We start from the raw sequence: 25,837 nt of genomic DNA on the forward strand, positions 1-25,837 counted from the left end.
ATGCATTGCACCCCGCGTTCAAGCTCCACCGTCCAAAACAGGGTGCTGTCTGAGGGGGTAGAGGCAGCTGCCTTTGCATAGTCCCTCAGAAATCCACTATTCCCAGGTGACCGATCCGGCATGGTGGCACTACAGTCCGAAACAGAGTGAGGACAATCAAATCAACGCTGCTAAAGTCAGGGTAGCAGTGCCCGCTGGTAAAGTCACAGAAAGCTAGTGGTGTTCCTAGATGGAACTTCTCACTGCTCCCCCAGGTCTTACCTCGTCAGCAGATCCCATCGGTCCGGCCGCCTCGAGGTTGTAGGGCCCCACGAAAAGCTGGATGACATCGCTGACAGCCCCAGATAAGCCTTTTCTAATTAGACAGCAAAATGGAAAGGCATATTTTGTTGGTGTGGCAGTAGGAAACACCCCACACTTGATGGCCAACACGCCGCCTTTTTCCAACGCCAAGAAGGGCTCCACTGGCCACGAAAGGTCGAAACGTCCAAATAATACTCCTACACCCACACTGACGGAGACACACAACGAGGCAGGAGGGAGGGGTGTTCCTCCGATGTTAGTGGGAAACAAACGATGATTCCCTCCCCACTGAAGGAGTAAAACAGCTTCTGGCAAAATGCCAGTCGCTGCGGTGAGGGAACTGCGCAGTTAGCAGCCGCCAACAAACACAGTCCAAACAGTGAAAAACTTCAAAAGAAGCCCCCACACTGGAACAACCACTCACTGAAGGTGCTCAGGAGACCTGCTGCACCTCCTCCGATGTCTCAGGACAACTTTATCCAATGGTTTTCTTTTGGTTTCTCCCAGCTCGATCAGAACAGCTCCACTCTGTGTCTGACCCCAGGAGTGTGTGATGGGACGGTGTAGAGGGAGCTTCACCCTATGTCTGACCCCGGGAGTGTGTGATGGGACGGTGTGGAGGGAGCTTCACCCTGTGTCTGACCCCGGGAGTCCATGATGGGACGGTGTAGAGGGAGCTTTACCCTGTGTCTGACCCCGGGAGTGTGTGATGGGACGGTGTAGAGGGAGCTTCACCCTGTGTCTGACCCCGGGAGTGTGTGATGGGACGGTGTATCCTGCTTTAACTCAGTGACTACAACACAAACCTTGTTTTATCTACACTTTTGATGCTGCTGATGGATCTGCAGGTTTTGCTGCACTGTAACAACAGCCTAAACTGCTTGGTGTCTCCCGACAGGAACATTTCTGGAGTCTGGATAAGACCGAGGTCAAGATCTCGCCGCAGCTTATGATTCAGATCTGGGACAATGATAAATTTTCCTTTGATGATTATCTGGGTGAGTCTTTCCAATATCTTGCTAAAGTCGAAAGTGGAGTTTATTGTCATGTGCACATGTACATGTGTGCGCAGGTGAAATGAAAACCTTACTTGCAGCAGCATCACAGGCACATAGCACCAGATACACGACATTCAATCTCATCAGCAATGTCCCCACCAGTAGCAGGAAATTCACTTAGAAGCCGTGAAATGCAGCAGATAAAAAGCAGGGCAGACTTTTCTAACCTCTCGACCTCAGGATTTGACCGCAATTTAGCATGGCGATGGAGCAGGTAGTGCTGTTGCCTCGCAGGTCAACTGGGTTCAGTCCCATGCTGTCTGTGTGGAGTTCGCACGTTCTCCCTGTGATGTGCGGGTTTCCCCCCAGGGGCTCCGGTTTCCTCCCACATCCCAAAGCCACACGGGTTGGTGGGTTAAATGGCCGCTGTAAATTGCCCCCAGTGTGTGGGTGAGGAGTAGAATCTGGGGGGGGGGGAGGGGGGTTGAAGGGACTGTGGGGAGAATAAAATGGGATTAGAGTCATCGAGCAATTGGACCATGAAGGAATGATGATGGAAATATATGGTGTGTGATTTGGAGGGTTGGTGTTGCCCTGTTCCTGCTGCCTTTGTCCTCGGCGGGAGAGGTGGTGGGTTTGGGAGGTGCTGACAGAGCAGATTCAGCCAATGGGAGGCCCTGAGAGATGTGGTGAAGCGTTGCGTCAGAGGGGCCTTGATTGGTCAGTTACCTGACCGAAACTCTTCTGTTTGCAGGGTCCGTGCAAATGGACCTGAACCAGATGCCCAAACCGGCCAAGACAGCTGAGAAGTGCAGCCTGATGACGCTGGAGAGCAACACATTCGTCTCCCTGTTTGAGCAGAAGTCCGTCAAGGGCTGGTGGCCCTGCATGGCGGAGACAGAGGGCAAGAAGATCCTCGCCGTGAGTTTCACCTTGCTGCCGTTCCTTCGCGGGCGCCCAGGGTTACAACAACAACCCGTCTTCATGTAGCCGGGGTTACAACAACAACCCACCTTCATATCGCTCCTGGTTACAACAACAACCCACCTTCATATCGCTCCTGGTTACAACAACAACCCACCTTCACATAGCTAGGATTACAACAACACCCCACCTTCATATCACCCCTGGTTACAACAACAACCCGCCTTCATATCGCCCCTGGTTACAACAACCATCTGTTTTCACATAGCTGAGGTTACAACAACAACGTGCCTTTGTAGAGCTCAGTGCTACAACAACAACAACCTGCCTTTATGTAGCCTGGGGCTACAGCCACAACCTGCCTTCACAAAGTCTGGAGTTACAACAAAAAACTGCCTTCATGTAGCTTAGGGTTACAACAATAATCTATTCACATAGCCCAGAGGTACACAATAACCTGACTTATAGCCTTGGGTTACTGAAACAACCTGCCTTCATATAGCACCTTAAACGTCCTGAGCCCATCTGCTGGAGTTCGTGCAGTTGGTGCTGAACTTGTTGAAGCTTGGACTGAGAGGCCATCTTGTTGTAGCACTGATCCGAGCTGTGTATCTTGCCTTGAACTCCCGAACTTAGGGTCAAGTCTAAGGATGGAGGGGTCAGCTGTTAGCTAATGAGGAGAAGGAAACCTCTCTTTGAGTGGAGGGATAGGGGCAGGCTAAACGGACTGAAAGGCCTGCTCCCTGCACCTCTGATTTTTTTGGAAGTGAAGTGAGAAAAGAAATGACTTTGGGATGGGTGAACAAAAGTGTGGTCACCAGGGTGGAACTTGAGGAGTCTTGGATAATGTCATCCAGGAGCAGCCAATCAGAGGGGCCGGGGATTGGTCCTTGACTGTGGAGGGGAGGGGAGGCTTTAATGTGCATTGTATTAAATCTTTAGCTCAGCCCTGGTGCTCTGAGCTGCTCCCACATACCCCAATCACAAATCCGATGACCCAGTCTCTTGCCTGCAGGGCTGAAAGTCCTGTGCAGTACCGAGGGAGTGCCGCACAGCGTTAAACTATCTGCTCAGGCACTGTGCAGAACAAGATTGACAGGAGGGCCCTCCCCGGTATCATGGCCAACATTCCCCTAAACTAGCGCAGTAAAACCAGATTACCCCAGTGTAGCCATGTAACTGTGAATCAAGTTTATTGTCATGTGCACAAGTACGGTGAGGTACACGTACAATGAAAAACTTGCAGTAGCATCACAGGCACGTAGGTACAGACAACACACAGAATATAAATTATACAAGACAGTGAAGAGAGAGGAGAAAAAGGACTGTGCAGAAAACTAACTGTGCAAGAAAGAGACACAATCAGAGGGAAGTCCACGTTAGTGGAAGAGGTGGTACGTAGTGTCCCGTTGCTGAGGTAGGGTTAGGGTTGTGCAGGTCGGTTCAAGAACCTGACGGCTGTAGGAAAGTAGCTGTTCCTGAACCTGGTGGTGTGGGACTTCAGGCTTCTGTACCTCCTGCCCGACGGTAGCAGTGAGAAGATGGCGTGGCCCGGATGGTGGGGGATCCTTGATGATAGATGCTGCCTTCTTGAGGCAGCGCCTCCTGTAGATGCTGTGAATGGGTGGAGAGGGCTGTGCCCGTGATGGACTGGGCTGAATGGGCTCTTGCTGTGCACAGACTGACATTACAGCAGGGATTGAGCTTCCTCGGTACTTTGGCTGTCCAGGGTGTTGGAGGACATGAAGGGTGCAGTCAAGTCATAAGCTGCTTCCCTTCAGTTGCAGCCTTTGGTTCTCTGGTGTTAACATTCAGCTTTGCTTTACTTACCTCCCCTACCCCAGGGTAAAGTGGAGATGACGCTGGAGATCGTGACAGAGGAAGAGAAGGAGGAACGGCCTGCAGGTCAGGGTCGTGACGAGCCCAACATGAACCCCAAGCTGGAGGAACCAAAGTAAGGCTTTTTCATAAAGAACCATCAGCGGTACACGGCTGCACATCAAACCCCGTTAGTACAAGCATTACAACAGCAACATTTACGAAACATGTAGACAGACACATGAACAGGCAGGGAATGGAGGGATACAGACCATGTGCAGGTAGATGTGCAGTTTAAATTAGCATCATGATCATGGGCTGAATGGCCTGTTCCTGCGCAACCCACAATGTCTGTGCTGAACGTGATGCCGAATTAAACTAAATCTCTTCTGCCTGCACATGATCCATATCCCTGCATATTAGAACATGGAACATTACAGCACAGTACAGGCCCTTCAGCCTACGATGTTTTGCTGACATTTTATCCTGCTCTAATATCTATCGAACCCTTCCCTCCCACATAGCCCTCCATTTCTCTATCATTCATGTGGCTATCTAAGAGTCCCTTAAATGTCCCTAATGTATCTGCCCTCACAACCTCTGCCGGCAGTGAGTTCCACACACCCACCACTCTCTGTATAAAAAAAACCTTACCTCCGACATCCCCCTTGTATCTTCCTCCAATCACCTTAAAATTATGTCCCCTCGTGTTAGCCGTTGTCGCCCTGGGAAGAAGTCTCTGACTGATATTGCTGTGCCTATTTAGCAGCCTCTCAAACACCACTACCACACCATCCCTGGCAGCCCGTTCCAGGCACCCACCACTCTCTGTGTAAGAAATAAACTTGCCCCGCACACTTCCCCCTCTCACCTTAAATACATGCCCCCTAGTATTTGACATTTCTACTCTGGGGAGAAAGAACCTGACTATCTACTCTATCTATGCCTCTCATAATTTTATAAACTTCTATCAGGTCTCCCCTCAGCCTCTGATACTCCAGAGAAAACAACCAAAGTTTCTCCAACCTCTCCTGAGAGCTCATGCCCTCTAATCCAGGCAGCATCCTGGTGAACCTCTTCTGCACCCTCTCCAAACCTCCACATCCTTCCTGTAATGGGCTGACCAGAATTGCACACAGCTGACTTGGGGTATTGTGTGCAGCTCTGTTGCCACACTACAGGAAGGATGTGGTAGCACTGAAGAGAGTGCAGGAGAGATTCACCAGGGTGTTGCCCGGATTGGAGGACTTCCATTATGGGGAGAGATTGGACAGGCTGAGCTTGTTTTCTCTGGAGCGAAGGAGGCTTGAGGGGTAACCTGACAGAAGTGTATAAAATTACGAGAGGCATAGATAGACAAAATCTTATTCCCATGGTAGGGATATCAAAACAAGGGGGCATAGGTTTAAGGTGAGAGGAAGCATTTTTAAAGGGGATCTGAGGGGAAGGTCTTTCACACAGGGAGTGGGTGATATCTGGGATTTGCTGCCAGAGGAGGTTGTGGAATCAGATACAATCACTACGTTTAAGAGGCATTTAGACAGACACTTAATCAGGCAAGGCACAGAAGGATACTGTCCTAATGCGGGTAAATGGGATTAGCGTAGATGAGCAAAAAAAGGGTCAGAATGGACGATGGGCTGAAGGGCCTGTTTCTGTGCTATGACACCCATTTCTTGTGGGTCATCTGGGTGGATATTTGTCTTTCTCCATCTCCTTCGATGTTTTCAGTGGGTTGAAGATCTTGTTTATTGGTCTTGGTATTGGTTTATTATTGTCACTTGTACTGAGGTACAGTGAAAAACTTGTCTTGCATACCGATCGTACAGGTCAATTCATTACACAGTGCATTAAGGTAGTACAGGGTAAAACAATAACAGACATCAAATGGGGCAGTTATTCTCACTGTGGGTATAGCGGTTTTCTGGGCACAGCAGTTAAGTAACTGGACTCGTCACCAGAAACCCACATGAATTCGAATCCCACTGCGGCTGCTCGAAGTAATTACAGTCTGGAAGAGTTTGCTTCAGAAGGGTGATTGTGAAACTATTGGGTTATTGGAAAACCCATCTAGTTCATTCATGTCCTTCAAGGAAGGAAGTCTGCCTCTTTACCCAGGCTGGAGTTAATGTAAAATAAGAAAAAAATTTCAGATGCTGCAAATCTGAAATATTTTTTTAAAAAAAACAGAAAATGCTGGAACATCTCAGCAGGTCAGGCCATTTCTGGGGAGAGAGAAACCATCAACGTTTCCAGTCTGAGATCCTTCATCTGATGAAGGGTCCCAGACCTGAAACAACAATTGCTTCTCCTTCCACAGATGCTGCCTGACCAGCTGAGTTTTCCAGCGTTTTCTTGTTTTAGAATCATAGAGGCATACAGCACAGAAACAGGCCCTTCAGCCCAACTGGTCCATGATAACCAAGATGCCCATCATCTGAGCTAGTCCCATTTCCAACCTGTATCCCTCGAAACCTTTCCTATCCATGTACCTGTCCAAGTGTCTGTTAAAAGTTGTTAATGTACCTGCCTCAACCAGTTCCTCTGGCAGCTCGTCCATCTACTCACCACCCTCTGCGTGAAAAAGTTTCCCCTCAGGTTCCTATTAAATCTTTCAAGATGTATGTGGTCAAATTCAACAGATTACTAGATAAGCATATGGAGGAATTTAAAATAGAGGGATATGTGGGAGGAAGGGGTTAGATAGCCTCAGACGAGGTTTAAAGGTCGGCACAACACTGTGGGCCGAAGGGCCTGTATTGCGCTGTACTGTTCTATGTTAAACCTATGTCCTCTAGTTCTGGATTCCCCAACCCTGGGAAAAAGACCGCGTACATCCTCAGACCATGTTTGACTGTGGTGACACACTCCAATGATTGCCCACCAGTACGTTGTCCGTTGGTATTGGTATTGGTTTATTATTGTCACTTGTACCGAGGTACAGTGAAAAACTTGTCTTACAAACCGATCGTACAGGTCAATTCATTACACAGTGCAGTTACATTGAGTTAGTACAGAGTGCATTGATGTAGTACAGGTAAAAACAATAACAGTACAGAGTAAAGTGTCACAGCTACAGAGAAAGTGCAGTGCAATAAGGTGCAAGGTCACAACAAGGAAGATCGTGAGGACATAGTCCATCTCATTGTATAAGGGAACTGTTCAATAGTCTTATCACTGTAGGGTAGAAGCTGTCCTTGAGCCTGGTGGTACGTTCCCTCAGGCTCCTGTATCTTCTACCCGATAGAAGAGGAGAGAAGAGAGAATGACCCGGGTGGGTGGGGTCTTTGATCATTGAGAAGCTTTCTAAGCCCTCACCACCTTCCCATCCCTGTATTGCAGGCGGCCGGACACGTCCTTCCTCTGGTTCACCTCCCCCTTCAAGACGGTGAGGTACATTGTGTGGAGGAAGTTCCGTTGGCTGATAATCGGGCTGCTCCTTCTCTTCGTGCTTGTTCTCTTCATCATCGTCTTCCTCTACTCCTTCCCGGTAAGTCGCGAGGTGCCTGGTGGAAGTTCTGCCCCCGCGTTGGCACACTGGACAAAGAAAAATGAGGGATGATCTTACTGAAATATATAACATCCTCACGGGACGTGTCAGAGTAGATGTCAAGGTATTGGGAGAGTCTCAAGTCAAGTCGAGTTTCTTGTCATGTGCACAAGTACGGTGAGATACAGGTACAATGAAAAACTTGCTTGCGGTATCACAGACAACATATAAATTGTACCACACAGTGGAAAAAAAGACTGTGCAAAAGATAAGATGTCTTTATTGGTCATATGAACATCGAAACACACAGTGAAATGCGTCTTTTTGCATAGAGTGTTCTGGGGGCAGCCCGCAAGTGTCGCCACACTTCCGGCGCCAACATAGCACGCCCACAACTTCCTAACCCGTACGTCTTTGGAATGTGGGAGGAAACCGGAGCATCCGGAGGAAACCCACGCAGACGCAGGGAGAACGTACAAACTCCTTACAGACAGCGGCCAGAATTGAACCTGGGTCGCTGGCGCTGTAATAGTGTTACGCTAACTGCTAAACAAACAAAGGGACAAGTCTACGGTAGTGCAAGAGGTGGTCTGTAGTGTTCCGTTGCTGAGGTAGGGTTAGGGTTGTGCAGGTCAGTTCAAGAACCTGATGGCTGCAGGAAAGCAGCTGTTCCTGAATCTGGTGGTGTGGGACTCCAGGCTTTTGTACCTCCTGCCCGACGGGTGGCTGTGAGAATAAGGCATGACCTGGATGGTGGGGACCTAGTCTCTCCAGTCTCTCCTTGTAACTGAACTGCTTGATCTCTGGTAAATGTGGCGTTCCAGGAGGAAGTTGATGCTTCTCCTCAAGATCAAAGGCCATGGAGTACGAAGGCAGTAGCAGCAGGGGTAGAAACTTGGCCCAGCAACAGAAAATGGAGAGAATTGGGGGTGGTGGAAGGGGGTGTTTTTTTTAATGACTTGAAGGGTGTATAGTTGAGTTCCCTTGGGGTTGGTATTAAGACCGGTCAGACCACACTTGGGAGTATTGTGTTCAGTTCTGGACACCTCATTGTAGGAAGGATGTGGAAGCTTTAGAGAGGGTGCAGGGGAGATTTACCAGGATGTTCCCTGGATTGGAGAGCGTGTCTTAAAAGGATAGGTTGAGTGAGCTCGGGCTTTTCTCTTTGGAGAGAAGGAGGATGAGAGGTGACTTGATAGAGGTGTACAAGATGATAAGAAGCATAGATCGAGTGGACAGTCAGAGGCTTTTTCCCAGGGCGACAATGGCTAACACGAGGGGACATAATTTTAAGGTGATTGGAGGAAGGTATAAGGGGGATGTCAGGGGTAAGTTTTTTTTACACAGAGAGTGGTGGGTGTGTGGAACACACTGCCGGCAGAGGTTGTGGGGCAGATACATTAGGGACATTTAAGAGACTCTTAGATAGCCCCCTATTTTTCTATTATTCATGTGTCTATGTGGGAGGGAAGGGTTAGATAGATATTAGAGCAGGATAAAATGTCAGCACAACATTGTGGGCTGAAGGGCCTGTACTGTGCTGTAGTGTTCTATGTTCTAGGACCAATACTTTTTCTCTGTTCTCTCTCCTTGGAACAAAGGGTGTTCCATGGGATCTGATGGAGCTGCTTAAAATCATAAAAGGGGTGGACAGAGCAGAGAGAGAGAGAGTGCTCCCATTGGTGCAGGGGTCAAGCACCACGGAAACATAGAATGAAGGTGATTAGTAGAAGTAGGGTAAGGAAGAACTTTGGTTATGGGCTGGAATGTATGGCGAGGGGTACCAGTGGAGGCAAATTTGATTGCCGTGTTCAAGAGGGAGCTGGATAAGCATCTGGACAGGAAAGCGTCTGCAGTGGGATTAGCTGGATCGTTCAGTACAGGCTGAATGGGCTGAATAGCCAGCTTCACCACTGTAATGATTCTGTGGTCAGTTTTCTGAAGGTATATGTCCTGAACTCAATGTGAATGTGCACAGTCTTTTTCCCAGGGTTGGGGAATCAAGAACTAGAGGGCATAGGTTTAAGGTGAGAGGGGAGAGATTTAGTAGGAACTTGAGGGGCAACCTTTTTACACATAGGGTGGTACGTATGTGGAACGAGCTGCCAGAGGAAGTGGTTGAGGCAGGTACGACAACAACTTTTGAAAGACAGTTGGACAGGTCCATAGATCAGAAAGGTTTAGAAGCTTATGGGCTAAATTGGACTAGCTTGGATGGGGCATCTTTGTCGGCATGGACCAGTTGGGCCCGAAGGGCCTGTTTCCTTGCTGTCTAACTCGATGGACTGGTGAGTATATTTCAAGCCTTGTCTTGTGTTGTGAGTGAGGGTTAATCGATAATATAATGTTGAGAGATCTGGGGAAAAGTACTCTAAACCCTATATTAATGTTGAAAGTGAAACCCATTGAGGACTCGGGTCTTGAACTTAAATAAAGCCAGTTACATTGAATGTGTTGTTTAAAAGTAATTATGAAGTTGGATCAAAGAGTTTGTCAGGAGATAACTAACGACAAATGTTTAAAGCACTGTTTTGTAATTCTCAATAAATGTGCATTCCATTTGCAGATAAAAATTCAGCTGGAAAGTGATCCATTCTTGGTTTGTATTAGATTAAAATGAGCCACTTAATGTTGGCAAGAGCAGAGAGCCTGTAGGTTGGATGGAAAATAAAAAAAAGATGAAGAGAAAGATATGAGAGTAAATTGAAGTACAATCTTGTGAGGGGGCAGGGACGGGATTTCTCTGCTGGTTCAGTAGTACAGCCAGTAGAGTCGCTGCCTCATATCTCCAGAGACCACCAGTGCTCTCTGTGCAGGGTTTGCATGTTCTCTCTGAGATCACGTGGGCTTTCTCGTACAAGCCAAAGGCTTGTGGATTGGTATTGGTTTATTATTGTCACTTGTACCGAGGTACAGTGAAAAACTTGTCTTGCATACCGATCGTACAGGTCAATTCATTACACAGTGCAGTTACATTGAGTGCATTGATGTAGTACAGGTAAAAACAATAACAGTACAGAGTAAAGTGTCACAGCTACAGAGAAAGTGCAGCGCAATAAGGTGCAAGGTCATTTGGCCACTGTAAGTGATTCCAAGTGAGTGAGTGGTAGAATCTGGGGGGAGCTGAACATAGAACACTACAGCACAGTACAGGCCCTTCAGCCCACAATGTTGTGCTGACCTTTTATCCTGCTCTAAGATCTATCTAACCCTTCCCTCCCACATAGCCCTCCATTTCTCTATCATTCATGTGTCTATCCAAGGGTCTCTTAAATGTCCCTAATGTATCTGCCCCCACAACCTCTGCCGGCAGTGAGTTCCACGCACCCACCACTCTCTGTGTAAAAACTTACCCCTGACATCCCCCTTATACCTTCCTCCAATCACCTTAAAATTATGTCCCCTCGTGTTAGCCATTGTCGCCCTGGGAAATTTTGTAAGGGAGAAAATTGGTCCCCTAGAAGATCAGAGTGGTCGTCTATGTTTGAAGCCTCAGGAGATGGGGGAGATCTTAAACAGTTTTTTTGCATCAGTATTTACTCAGGAAACTGGCATAGTGGATATGGAAGGAAGGGAAACAAGCAATAGTGTCATGGAACATATAGAGATTAAAGAGGAGGAGGTGCTTGCTGCTTTACAGCGAATAAAGGTAGACAAATCCCCCGGGCCTGACAAGATATTTCCTCTAACATTGACAGAGACTAGTGTAGAAATTGCAGGGGCCCTGGCAGATATATTTAAAATGTCCTTAGCCACAGGTGTGGTGCCAGAGGACTAGAGGGTAGCTCATGAGGGTAGTGTAGTAGATGTGATCTACATGGATTTTAGTAAGGCGTTTGACAAGGTTCCACATGGTAGGCTTCTTCAGAAGTTCAGAGGGCATGGGATCCAGGGAGCTTGGGCGAGTGGATTAAGAATTGGCTTGCTTGTAGAAAGCAGAGGGTTGTGGTGGAGGGAGTGCATTCGGATTGGAGGGCTGTGACTAGTGGTGTCCCACAAGGGTCGGTTCTGGGACCTCTACTTTTCGTGATATTTATTAATGACTTGGATGAGGGGGTAGAAGGGTGGGTTAGCAAGTTTGCAGACGACACAAAGGTCGGAGGTGTTGTGGATAGTGTGGAGGACTGTAGGAGCTTGCAGAGGGATATTGATAGGATGCAGAGCTGGGCTGACAAGTGGCAGATGGAGTTCAATCTGGAGAAGTGTGAGGTGGTACACTTTGGAAGGACAAACTCCAAGGCAGAGTACAAGGTAAATGGCAGGATTCTGGGCAGTGCGGAGGAGCAGAGGGATCTGGGGGTTCATATCCACAGATCACTGAAAGTTGCCTCACAGGTAGATAGGGTAGTTAAGAAAGCTTATGGGATGTTAGCTTTCATAAGTCGGGGGATCGAGTTTAAGAGCCACGAGGTAATGATGCAGCTCTACAAAACTCTGGTTAGACCACACTTGGAGTACTGTGTTCAGTTCTGGTCACCTCATTATAGGAAGGATGTGGAAGCGTTGGAAAGGGTGCAGAGGAGATTTACCAGGATGCTGCCTGGTTTGGAGAGTATGGATTATGAGGAGAGACTAAGGGAGCTAGGGCTTTACTCATTGGAGAGAAGGAGGATGAGGGGAGACTATCTCTATCATGTGTACGAAATATTAAGAGGAATAGATAGAGTGGACAAGCCAGCACCTCTTTCCCAGGGCACCAATGCTCAATACAAGAGGGCATGGCTTTAAAGTAATGGGTGGGAAGTTCAAGGGAGATATCAGAAGGAGGTTTTTCACCCAGAGAGTGGTTGGTGCATGGAATGTGCTGCCTGGGGTGCTGGTGGAGGCAGGTACACTGGTCATTCAAGAGATTGTTAGATAAGCATATGGAGGAATTTAAAATAGGGGGATATGTGGGAGGATGGGGTTAGATAGTCTTAGGTGAGGTTTAAAGGTTGGCACAACATGGTGGGCCGAAGGGCTTGTGTTGTGCTGTATTGTTCTATGGTTCTATTCTATGTTGTTCCGTTGTTTAAAAAAGGCTGTAAAAGTAAACCAGGTAATTATAGGCCAGTGAGCCTGACATCAGTTGTAGGTAAATTATTGGAAGGTGTTCTGAGAGATCGGAGATACAAGTATTTGGACAGCAAAGGGCTGATTAAGGATAGTCAGCATAGCTTTGAGCGTGGTAGATTGTGTTTCACGAATCTTGTAGAGTTTTTCGAGGAGGTTACCAAGAAAGTAGATGAAGGAAAGGCTGTGGATGTTGTATACATGACTTTAGTAAGGCCTTTGACAAAGTCCCACATGAGAGGTTAGTTCAGAAGGTTCAGACACTAGGTATCCATGGAGAGGTTGTAAACTGGATTCGAAATTGACTGTGTGGGAGAAGACAGAGAGTGGTAGTGGATGATTGTTTCTCAGACTGGAGGCCTGTGACTAGTGGTGTGCCTCAGGGATCTGTGCTGGGGCCATTGTTGTTTGTTGTCTATATCAATGATCTAGGTGATAATGTGGTAAATTGGATCAGCAAGTTTGCTGATGACACTAAGATTGGAGGCGTTGTGGACAGCGAGGGAGGCTTTCAAAGCCTGCAGAGGGATCTGAAACAAATGGAAAAATGGGCCAGAAAATGGCAGATGGAATTTAATGCAGACAAGTGAGAGGTGTTGCATTTTGGAAGGACAGATCAAGGTAGGACATACACAGTAAATGGTAGGGCACTGAGGAGTGCGGAGGAACAAAGGGATCTGGGAGTTCAGATACATAATTCCCTGAAAGTGGTGTCACAGGTAGACAGGGTTGTAAAGAAGGCTTTTGGCATCCTGGCATTTATAAATCAAAGTATTGAGTAGAGGAGTTGGGATGTTATGGTGAGGTTGTATAAGACATTGGTGAGGCCAAATTTGGCATATTGTGTGCAGTTCTGGTCACCTAACTATAGGAAGGATATCAGTGAGATTGAAAGAGTGCAGAGGAGATTTATTAGAATGTTGCCGGGTCTTCAGGAGTTGAGTTACAGGGAAAGACTGAGCATGTTAGGACTTTATTCCTTGGAGCGCAGAAGAATGAGGGGAGATTTGATAGAGGTTTACAAAATTATGAGGGGTATAGACAAAGTAAATGCAAGTAGGCTCTTTCCACCTAGATTAGGAGAGATAAGTACGAGAGGACATGGCTTTAGGTTGAAAGGGGAAAGGTTTAGGTGGAACATTAGGGGGAACTTCTTCACTCAAAGCGTGGTGGGAGTGTGGAACGGGCTGCCATCTGATGTAGTAAATGTGGGCTCACTCTTGAGTTTTTAGAATAAATTGGATAGATACATGGACGGAAGAGGTCTGGAGGGTTATGGACTGGGTGCAGGTAAATGGGACTAGCAGAATAACATTTCGGCACAGACTAGAAGGGCCGAATGGCCTGTTTTCTGTGCTGTAGTGTTCTAAAAAGTATCTGACTGATGGAATAAAAAATGAGATTGGTGTAAATTTCTTCTTGATGGTTGGAACGGACTCAGTGGGTCAAAGGGCCTCTTTCTGTGCTGTATCTCTTTATGACTTTAATGATTAAATGATTGAAAGCAAGTAAAAGTTCGGTTACAAAATGGTGTGCTGCTTGATGAAACTAGGACTGGAGGGCCTGGCTAAGAAGGAGAGACAGGAGAGACTGGGACTGTTTCCCTGGAGCTAAGGAGGCTGAGGGCTGACCTTATGGAGGTTTATAAAATTCTGAGGGGAATAGATAGGGTAAATAGCCAAAGTCTTTTCTCCAGGGTAGGGGAGTCCAAAATTAGATGGCGTAGGTTTAAGGTGAGAGGGGGAAAATTTTAAGGGACTCAGAGGGTGGTGGGTGTATCCAATGAGCTGCCAGAGGAAGTGGTAGAGGTGGGTGCAGTTACAACATTTGGACTGTTACATGGATAGGAAAGGTTTAAAGGGATATGGGCCAAATGTGGGCAAATGCTCAGATAGGTAACTTGGTCAGCATGGACATTGGGCCGAAGGGTCTGTTTCCATGCTGTATAATTCCATGACAAATGTAAAAGGGCAGTACACAGTTAATGGCAGGACCCTCCAGTGTTGGTGTACAGAGGGATCTTGGGGCTAAATCCACAACTTCCTGGAGGTGGCTGCGCAGGTTGATAGGCTGGTAAAGAAGGCATACGGCATGCTTGCCTTCATTAGTCGAGGCAAGTTCAAGAGTCAGGAAGTTATGCTGCAGTTTTATAAAACTCTGATTAGGCTGCATCTGGAATATTGCATTCATTTCTGGTCGGCCCATTACAGGAAGGATGTTGAGGCTTTGGAGAAGGTGCAGAAGAGGTTCACCAGGATGCTGCCTGGATTAGAGGGCATGCGCTATAAGGAGTGGTTGGACAAACTCAGGTTGTTTTCTCTGGAGTAGCAGGGGTTGAAGGGAGACCTGATAGGAGATTATGAGAGGCATAGATAGAGTAGACATCCGCTATCTTTTTCCCAGGGTCAAAATGTCTGATACTAGAGGGCATGCATTTAAGATGAGATGGGGAAAGTTCAAAGGAGAAGTGCGGGACAAGTTTTTTTTAACACAGAGAGTGGTGGGTGCCCGGAGTATGCTGCCAGGGTGGGGGTGGAGGCAGATACGATAGAGGGGTTTAAGAGGTTCTTAGATAGGCCCATGGATGTGCAGAGAATGGAGGGAGATGAACATTGTGTAGGCAGAAGGCATTAATCTGGTTGGGCGTTTAATTACTAGTTTAATTAGTTTGGAACAGCATGGTGGGCCATAGAGCCTGTTCCTGTGCTGTACTGTCCTCTGTGACTGTGACTCTGTGTGTGTCTGTGCACCTCTCTGTGTGCCTCTGTGTCACTGTGACTCTGTCTCTCTTTGTCACTGTCTCTCTGTGTCTCTGTGGACTCTAGGCGACAATGATGTCTAACCCCTGCACTCTCTCCCACCCACAGGAATATGCTGCTATGAAGCTGGTGAAGCCATTTAACTGAGGCCCTCACTGTGGAGAACCATTCTGGGAGACGGTGCTCGCAATGCAAGTCACATCACCACTGGAAACCTGGCTCGACAGGACACAGTATAGCCTTTGAATATTACAGTACAGCATTACGCATAAAGCTTGTGGCTGGATCCCACGAGTCCCTCTGAGGCGCCAGGTCCTCTGGTGCTCGCTGCCTTTACCCACTGCTGGCATCACACGGAGCTTAGTGGAGATCCATGGCTTCCACAGGCTTGCTCTGCATCAACACCTACCGCACGTTCCCCCGCCCGTCGCACTCACCCTGCCAACGCTTCGCCATTTAGCGAGGAAGAAAGGGAGGCGGTGGCCAAAACTGAAGTGGGGCAGGACGAGACGGACAAGACCAGCGCGACCGCTCCCTCCACCTTCCGTTCTCCGGGACCTGGGGTTTCAGTATTGTGTCACCACAACCTCCCCACCCCACTGAGAACAACTCCAGTGTGGCGCTGAGGGGGAGTCAGTGTTCCCAGGAGATGGAGGTGTCTGTTGGGTGGGCGCAGAGTCATAGAAAACCATGTGGCACCATGGAGCGCGGACGCTGGGATCTGGAGCAACTGAACAATCTGCTGCAGGAACTCAGCCGGTCGAGCAGCATCTGCGGGAGGGAAGGAATTGTCGACCTTTCGGTTCCTTGATGCAAGTTTTGACCCGAAATTCCTTTCCTCCCACCAGCTGAGTTCCTCCCAGCGGATTGTTTGTTGGTCATTAATAAACCTCCTTGCCTTACCCCTACCCTCACCCCCTCTCCCTTGAGTATCTCCTACATAAGAAATGGTGCCTTGGATATCATCAGATGTGTCTTCCCTCCGGACACATTTCTCCACAGCCAGAGCTCGGGCCAACCTGCCGAATGGAACCTCATTGGAACCGTTGTCCAGAGAGGTGAACCCAGTCCTGCTCTCTGATTGGCTGACTGTTTCTTCCACTTTCATGCCGTGTTTTTATATTTGTATCTCAGTCCATGGAAGGGCAGCCAAAAGGGTTAATGTGTAGGCGATGGCAGTGTCTCTCCCTAACCAGACCCCAGCCGGACCCCATCCACCAGTGTACTGAGCTCAATTCGTCAATGGGAGACACCAGTCAGACCTCTGGACAAGGTGGTTAAAGCTCACTTAACTCCTGAGAAAACAGAAACCACAAGTGTTTTCTGCCTCCATGTAGATTTGGAGATCTCTGTCTACATTGATAATGGTGGACTCCTTCACCGTAGGCGTGTGGCTCTCCATCTGCACTGGGACCTGAGTGACCTTCCTCCGCACCAGGGCCTGGAGACGTCCCTCCACATTGGAACCTGAGTGACCTTTCTCCACACTGTGCCTGGGATGTCCCTCCACGCTGGGGCCTGGAGGCCCTCCCTCCGTGCTGGGGCCTGGAGGCCCTCCCTCCGCGCTGGGGCCTGGAGGCCCTCCCTCCGCGCTGGGGCCTGGAGGCCCTCCCTCCGCGCTGGGGCCTGGAGACCTTCCCTCCGCACTGTATCCCAAGGCATCACTCTCCATCCTGAAATAAAAACAGAAAATGCTGAAAACACTCAGCAAGTCAGGGAGCATCTGTAGAAAGAGAAACAGTTAATGTTTCAGTTCAAGGACTCTTCTTCAGAGTTTTGAAGTCACACAGCATAAAAACAGGCCCTTCGGCCCAATTGGTCCATGCCGACCAGGGTGCCCATCCAAGCTAGTCCCACTTGCCCGCATTTGGTCCATATCCCTCTGAACCTTTCCTATCCATGTACCTGTCCAACTCTCTTTTAAAAGTTGTTGTTGTACCTGCCTCAACCACTTCCTCTGGCAACTCATTCCATATATGGACCAGCCTCTGTGTAAACCAAACTTGCCCCTCAAGTTCCTATTAAATCCTTCCACTCTCACCTTAAACCTACGCCCTCTCGTTCTTGATTTACCAAACCTGGGAAAAAGACTGAATGTATTCACCGATTCTCCCTACCTATGTCAACACTATTACAACATTTAAAGGACATTTGGACAGGTTCGTGGGCATGAAAGGTTCGAAGTGATAAGGATCTAACACAAGCAAATGGGGTTAGCTTAAATAGGCATCTTGGTCAGCATGGACGAGTTGGGCTGAAGGGCCTGTTTCTGTATTGTATAACTATGAATTTTAAGAGCACAGCCAGATAGTCTGAACAATCTCCTCATTTTCTAGTTCATGCTGCCCTCCAAGTCCTATCCTGTTGACCATCCCTGAGTTCAACTCTTTCACCATCAGCGGCCTTGCCTTCCATTGTGTTGGCCTCAGCTCTGGAATTTCCTCCCTCAACCCCCCGCCCTTCTCCTATCATCCATAGGATGCCCCAGTGTTTGCTCCCTCGATGTATTCTTCAGTGCCGTAACATCTGCTGGTGTGGTACTGAGTCAGATGTTGTGTGCAGGCACTCCCGGGGAGCACACTGGGGCATTTCACTGTGTTAAAACTGCTTTCTAATGCATTTGGTTGAGTTTTTGAATCCCATGGTTTTCAGAACCAGTTTATTATGGTTTTCAAGGTCAATTATATCAGCAACAAGTTAAATCCCAGTCCTTCCCATCTCTTGTCTGAATACTATTTAGATTCTTGAGTCTACACTGGGTGGTAAGGTCAGCACGAGAGACTTGTGTCCTGAGTGTTGATCGATATGAAGGAATAACTGTTCTTGTTGTCTTGGCTTTGCCAGAATATGAATCTTGGTATGTTTGAATATAAATAAAATAAATAAATATATATTTTAAACGCATTGAAATCTCCATGACTTCAGATTACTTCAGAAACACCTTGCAGTCGTGATTCTGTTCTCTGAGTGAAATATTCCTTGGACTCTTTCTAAATGTACCCCAGGTTTCTCATAAATTAGCACTCAGCATTTCCCAGGGTCGTAATATTGATGTGATGGGAACATCAGAGGGTAATCCATTGCCCCTCCTGTGTTCAACCTCTTATCATTTAAAAAGAGGATTGATGAATGTTCTTGTAAAGGAAAACCATCGTAACTGATTTGTTTGACCAATACGGGAATTAGATTTTACTGGGCAGGGTATGTTGCCATTGAGCCCAGGCCACTCACATGCTACTGATGAATGAACTAGGGAATGAACAAGGTAAATTGGTTTATTATTGTCACATGTACCAACATACAGTGAAAAAATTTGTTTTGCATGCCATGCATACAGATCATTTCGTCACATCAGTGCTTTGAGGTAGTACAAGGTAAAACAATAACAGAATGCAGAATGAAGTGTTACAGTTACAGAGAAAGTGCAGTGCAGGCAGACAATAAGGTGCAAGGCCATAACGAGGTGGATTGTGAGTATACATGGGGACCATTCAATAGTATAACAGCGGGATAGAAACAGTCCTTGAGCCTGGTGATACGTGCTTTCTGACTTTTGTATCTTCTGCCCTATGGGAGGGGGGAGAAGAGAGAATGTCCGGGGTGGGTGGGGTCTTTGATTTTGCTGGCTGCTTTACCGAGGCAGTGAGAAGTGTAGACCACAGAGGGGAGGCTGGTTTCTGTGATGTGCTGAGCTGTGTCCACAACTCTCTGCAGTTTCTTGTGGTCCCGCACAAAGCAGTTGCCATACCAAGCCGTGGTGCATCCGGATAGGATGCTTTCTCTGGGTCAAAGGGAGCATGCCAAATTTCTTTAGCTTCCTGAGGAAGTAGAGGTGCTGGTGAGCTTTATTGGCCGTGGTGTCTACGTGGTTGGACCAAGACATCTTATTGGTGATGTTCCCCTTCCTGAAGTCAATGACCAGCTCTTTAGTTTTATTATTATCTATTATTATTATCAGATTTATTCTCACTGACATACGAAGTGAAATGTGTTGTTTTGCGGCAGCAGTACAGTGCCAGACATAAAATCTAAAAATTACCAAAATAAATAAATCATGCAAAAAAAGAAATAATGAAGTTGGGTTCATGGACCATTCAGAAATCTGATGGCGGAGGGGAAGAAGCTGTTCCTGAATCATTGAGTGTGGGTCTTCAGGCTCCTGTACCTCCTACCCGATGGTAGTAATGAGAAGAGGGCATGTCCTGGGTGGTGAGGGTCCTTAGTGATGGATGCCGCCTTCTTGAGGCACCACTTTTGTATCTTCTGCCCAATGATACAAAAGATGTATCTGAAGATGTATCTTGAAGATGTCCTCGATGGTGGGGAGGGTTGTGCCCGTGATGGAGCTGGCTGAGTCTACAACCCTCTGCAGCCTCTTGCGATCCTGTGCATTGGAGCCTCCATACCAGACGGTGATGCAGCCAGTCAGAATGCTCTCCGTGGTACATCTATGGAAATTTGGAAGAGCCTTTGGTGTCATACCAAATCTCCTCAAGCTCCTAATGAAGTAGAGCTGCCGGCATGCCTTCTTCGTGATTTTTATTTGGGTTGTGAACAGTGAGCGCACTTGTGGGTTAGAGTGGTGGGGAGTTTCTTTGCAGTAATACTGCTCCCTTTCCTCCTATAGGGGGATGCATCACAGTAATAGGGCTACTAAACTCATAAACAGAGTTCTAGACCATTCATCCTGAGATGAGGGTACGAATCCCACCATAGCTGCTGGGAAATTCAAGTAATTAAATAAATCTAGATTTTGCAAAAAAGTGATCTCAATAAGATAGGCATCATCGTTGTAAAAACCCATATGGTTCACGAAATTCTGCTGTTGTTGGCCAGTCTGGTTTATACATGACTCCAGATCCACTAATGTGGTTGACTTTTAACTTCCCCTCAAGCTCAAATCATCCAGTTTAATTTTTAATAAATATCACAGCATTTAAGAAGGATCTGGATAGCAATTGAATCACCAAGACAGAGAAGCAACGGGCTCAGTGCTGGTAAATGGGATTTGTATAGATGGGTACTTTTTGATTCATTATTATTATTGTCACATGTACTGAGAAACAGTGAAAAACTTTTGTGTGCGTGCCATCTAGACAGATCATTCCGTACATAAGTACATCGAGGTTCAACAAAAGGAAAACAGAATGCAGAATATAGTGTTACAGTTACAGAGAAACTGCAGCGCAGGCAGACAGATAAATTGCAAGTGCCATGACAAGGTAGATTGGGAGATCTAGAGTTCATCTTTTGGCATACGAGAGGTCCATTCAATAGTCTTACAACAGCGGTATAGAAGCTGTCCTTGAGCCTCGTGGTACGTGCTTTCAGGCTTTTGTATATTCTGCCCGATGGGAGGGGGGAGAAGAGAGAATGTCCAGGGTGGGTGGGGTCTTTGATTATTTTGGCTGCTTTACCAAGGCAGCAAGAAGTGTAGACACAGTCCATGGAGGGGAGGCTGGTTTCTGTGATATGTCCCTGCAATTTCTTGCAACCTTGGGCAGAGCAGTTGCCATACCAAGGCAAGAAAAAATGGGATCAGTGTAGGAATTGCGTAGATGGGGGCTTGACAGTCTCGGGGAGTCAAAGGGCCTGATTCTGTACTTACGACTGGATGATCAATGGTAGGGCTAATTGGAGATAGGCTGAATGGACTCTTTCTGCGTAATGCAAGCTGCTTACTCCAGTAAGAACCAGCTTGGCTCTTGTAGTCATAGAATTATACAGCACAGAAAGAGGCCCTTCGGAGCAACTGGTCCATGCCAACCTAGATGCCCCATCTAAGCTGGTCCCATTTGCCAGCATTTGGCCCATAACCTTCTAAACCTTTCCAATCCATGTACCTGTCCAAATGTCTTTTAAAGGTTGTTAGTGTACCTGCCTCAACCACTTCCTCGGGCAGCTCATTCCACATAGATACCACCCTTCATGCAAAAAAAAGTTGCCCCTCAAGTTCTTATAAAATCTTTCCCCTCTCACCTTAAACCTATGCCCTCTAATTCTTGATTCCCCAACCCTGGGAAAAAGGCTTCATTTCATTGGCCACATCAGATCAGATCAGTTTACTGCCATGTAGACCATGGTGCAATGAAATTCCTCCCTCACCTGAAGATCACAGTGTACATGGTAATAATAAATACAGTGACAAGGGCAAGATCACAAGACAAGAGAGCAGAAGTAGGCCGTTCAGCCCATCGAGTCTGCTCCAAAGAAAAGAGAAAAAAGAAAAAGAAATGAGAAATTGGGGGGTGGGGGGGCAAAAAAACCCCACACTATTCTAACCCCAATTTCCGGCCTTATCCCCATATCCCTTAATACCTCGACTATTTAGATATCTATCTATCTCTTCCTTAAATGCCTCCATTGATCTGGCCTCCACTGCTGTACCTGGCAAGGAATTCCACAACTTCACCACCCTCTGGCTAAAGAAATTTCTCTTCATCTCTGTTTTAAACCAGTACCCTCTAATTCTAAGATTGTGCCCTCTGGTCCTGGACTCACCCACCAAGGGAAACAGCTTGGCCACATCTACTCTGTCCAGTCCTTTCAACATTTTAAATGTTTCTATGAGGTACCCTCTCATTCTTCTGTACTCCAGTGAGTACAGCCCAAGAGCCGACAAACGCTCATCATACGTAAGCCCTTTCATTCCGGGAATCATCCTCGTAAATCTCCTCTGAACCCCCTCCAACATCAGCACATCTTTCCTAAGATATGGGGCCCAAAACTGCACACAATATTCCAAATGAGGCCTCACTAGTGCCCTGTAGAGCCTCATCAACACTTCCTTACTTTTATACACTATACCTCTCGAAATGAATGCCAACATAGCATTCGCTTTCTTTACCACCGATCCAACCTGTTGGTTAACCTTTATCCTGCACGAGTACCCCCAAGTCCCTTTGTACTTCCGTACTTTGAATTTTCTCTCCTTCTAGATAATAATCTGCCTGCTTATTTCTGCTTCCAAAGTGTACAACCGCACACTTCTCAACATTGAATCTCATCAGCCATTTCCTTGCCCATTCTCCTAAACTATCTAGGTCTCTCTGCAACCTTCCTGTCTCCTCAATACTCCCTACTCCTCCACCTATCTTGGCGTCATCCGCAAGCTTAGCCACAAAGCCATTTACTCCATCATCCGAATCGAATGGTGCAAAGTACGGTAGTGCAGACTGAGGTAGTGCAGAAAGAAATGCAGAAGTGACAATAACAGAAGAGGTAGAATTAATGTAAGTTGGTTTATTATTGTCACATGTACCGAGGTACAGTGAAAAACTTGTTTTGCACACCATCCATGCAGATCAATTCATTACACAGTGCATTGAGGTAGTACAAGGGAAAACAATACAGAATGCAGGTAGAATAACAACAGCACAGTAGCGTTGAAATTAGCGTAACGTTATTACAGCGCCAGCGACTGGGGTTCAATTCCAGCCGCTGTCTGTAAGGATTTTGTACCTTCTCCCCGTGTCTGCGTGGGTTTCCTCCGGGTGCTCGGGTTTCCTCCCACATTCCAAAGACGTACGGGTAGGTTAACATGGGTCTAAATGAGTGGCATGGACTTGTTGGGCCGGAAGGGCTCGTTACCGTGCTGTAAATAAAGTTTTTTAAGTTTATTTTTGAAAATTAAATGTTACAATTACGGAGAAAGTGCAGTGCAGGCAGACAATAAGGTGCAAGGTCACAACGAGGAAGATTGTGAGGTCGAGAGTCCATCTTATCGCATTAGAGGGCCATTCAATAGTCTTATAACAGAAGCTGTCCTTGAGCCTGGTGGGACGTGAATGAGAACGTCTGAGAACGTGGTAGCACCACCGGGAAGGGGATGTGAAAGGGGGGATTAGTTCAGGAGTCTGACAGCAGTGGGGAACCTTCAGGTGGGACGTCCGGGCTTTCGAGCTCCTGTATCTTCTCCCCGAAGGGAGAGGGGAGAAAAAGGAGACACAAGATTCTGCAGATACTGGGATCTGGAGCAACACACAAGATGCTGGAGGAACTCAGCGGGTCGGGCAGCATCCGTGGAGGGAAATGGACAGTCGACATTTCGGGTTCTGGACTGGAAATGGCCAGAGTGGCAGGCATTGAGTTAAAACCTGGTGTTGTCCTCCGCACTGACCTTCGAATGGGAGTCCAGATTGTTTCTTTGGCTGCCAGAGTGCCTTGGCACCTGCAGACCTTGCTAAATCAATTCCGAACACAGCCTTTAGAGGCACAGTGGCAGAGCATGCTCTCAGCCTCGGGACGAAGTCTGCCTGCCTCGGAGTCTGACCTCACAACAGGGAGCTGGCAAACGCGAACCTGCTGATAGTGCTCCCATAACTGGGGGCGATAGTGCTGTGGCTCTGTGACTGGCTCTAGCTGCGTGCTAACAAGCTGGAAACATGAGCTAAAAACCCAACACGGCAGCTGGGGAATTTAAATGCACTTAATTAAATAAATCTGGAAGAAAAAGCTGGTCTCGGTAATAGAGACTGTGAACTACTGAATCTGTAACCTCAAAGAGTGGGGCAGCACAGAAACAGGCCCTTCAGCCCATCAGATCCATGCTGACCATCAAGCACTCATTTACACCAACCATAGAAAGCATCCTATCTCAATGCACCATGGCTTGGTACAGCAACTACTCTGCCCGGGACCGCAAGAAACTGTTGTGGACGCAGCCCAGCGTGTCACGGAAACCAGCCAGCATAATCAAAGACCCCACCATTCCGGGTCAGTCTCTCTTCTCTCCTCTCCCATCAGGCAGAAGATACAGGAGCCTGATGGGAGAAGATACAGGGCACGTACCACCAGGCTCAAGGACAACTTCTATCCCACTGTGATAAGACTATTGAATGGTTCCCTTATACGTTGAGATGGACTCTGATTTCACAATCTACGTTGCATCTTATTGTCTACCTGCACTGCATTTCCTCTGTAGCTGTGACACTTTACTCTGTACTGTTATTGTTTTTACCTGTACTACATCAATGCACTCTGTACTAACTCAATGTAACTGCACTGCATAATGAATTGACCTGTACAATCAGTATGCAAGAGAAGTTTTTCACTGCACCTCAGTACAAGCGACAATAATAAACCAATATTAATACTAATACCAACTCTATTTCCTTTTCCCCACATTCCCATCAACTCCCCCAGATTCTTCCCCTCACTAACACACCAGGGGTAATTTAAGCTTAAAGGGGTTTGGGATGTCACCAAATATTCTAACAAACTTCTGCAGATGCACCATTGAAAGTATCCTGATTGGCTGCATCAGGGCCTGATACGGCATTTCCAACGCACAGGAACGCAAGAGGCTGCAGAGAGCAGTGGACACAGCCCGGTCCATCACGGGCACAGCCCTCCCCACCACCGACAGCATCTTACGGGAGGCGCTGTCTCAAGAAGGTGACATCTGTCATCAAGGATCCCCACCATCCAGGCCATGCCCTCTTCTCGCTGCTACCATCGGGCAGGAGGCACAGAAGCCTGAAGTCCCACACCACCAGGTTCAGGAACAGCTACTTTCCTACAACCATCAGGTTCTTGAACCGACCTGCACAACCCTAACCCTACCTCAGCAACGGAACACTATGGACCACGTCTTGCACTACCATGGACTTGTCTCCGATTGTGGGTTTTTTTGCACATGTCTTGTTTCCTCGGTCTTCTTTCTTTGAAGTCCATGGCTCCTTGAAAGTGGCTGCACAGCTTGCCTTCGTTAGTCGAGGCATTGAGTTCAAGAGTCAGGAATTTATGTTGCAGCTTTATGAAACTCTGGTTAGGCCGCATCTGGAGTATTGCATTCATTTCTGGTCACACCATTATAGGAAGGATATGGACACTATGGCATAGGTGCAGAAGAGGTTTATCAGGATGCTGCCCGGATTAGAGGGCATCTGCTATTAGGAGAGGTTGGATAAAGTTGGGTTATTTTCTCTGGAGCGTAGGAGGCTGAGGGGAGACCTGATAGCTGTTTATAAGATTATGAGAGGCATAGATAGAGTAGACAGCCAGTATCTTTTTCCCAAGGTCGAAATATCTAATACCACAGGCCATGTATTTAAGGTGAGAGGGAGTACATTCAAAGAAGATGTGCAGGGCAAGTTTTCTTACACAGAGAGTGGTGGGTGCCTGGAATGCGCTGCCAGGGGTGGTGGTGGAGGCAGATACAACAGCAATGTTTAAGAGGCTCTTAGACAGACACGTGAACGTGCAGGGAATGGAGGGATACGGACCATGTGCAGACAGAAGGGATTAGGTATCACTAGCTTAATTAGATCAGCACAACATTGTGGGCTGAAGGGCCTGTTCCTGTCCTGTGCATTTCTATGAATATTGTCAACAAGAGAAAGTTAACCACCTGCCCTTGACATTCAATTGTATTATCATTGCTGAGACCCCACCATCGATATACTTTGACGTGAAACTCAGCTGGATGAGGCATTGTGTGATGAGGACTCAACTCCTGACACCCTAACCCTTTTCCACTATCCACAAGGCAG

General features: G+C 47.3%; 1 protein-coding gene across 6 annotated transcripts in view; it reads left to right on the forward strand.

The window, feature by feature from the left end:
• Positions 1–18,248, forward strand: part of dysf (dysferlin, limb girdle muscular dystrophy 2B (autosomal recessive)) — a 280,694-nt gene extending 262,446 nt beyond the window's left edge. For all 6 annotated transcript variants that reach the window (XM_052038414.1, XM_052038407.1, XM_052038430.1 and 3 more), the window contains 5 exons: positions 1,202–1,301; positions 2,056–2,222; positions 4,070–4,179; positions 7,386–7,533; positions 15,453–18,248. In XM_052038414.1, coding sequence (XP_051894374.1) covers positions 1,202–1,301; positions 2,056–2,222; positions 4,070–4,179; positions 7,386–7,533; positions 15,453–15,491 — 564 coding nt within the window. In that variant the 3' untranslated portion in view covers positions 15,492–18,248. The remainder of the gene's footprint in view (positions 1–1,201; positions 1,302–2,055; positions 2,223–4,069; positions 4,180–7,385; positions 7,534–15,452) is intronic.
• The last annotated feature ends 7,589 nt before the right edge of the window (positions 18,249–25,837 follow it).

Source organism: Pristis pectinata, chromosome 2 (assembly GCF_009764475.1).
Source record: "Pristis pectinata isolate sPriPec2 chromosome 2, sPriPec2.1.pri, whole genome shotgun sequence".
In the NCBI taxonomy this organism is placed as follows: Eukaryota; Metazoa; Chordata; class Chondrichthyes; order Rhinopristiformes; family Pristidae; genus Pristis; species Pristis pectinata.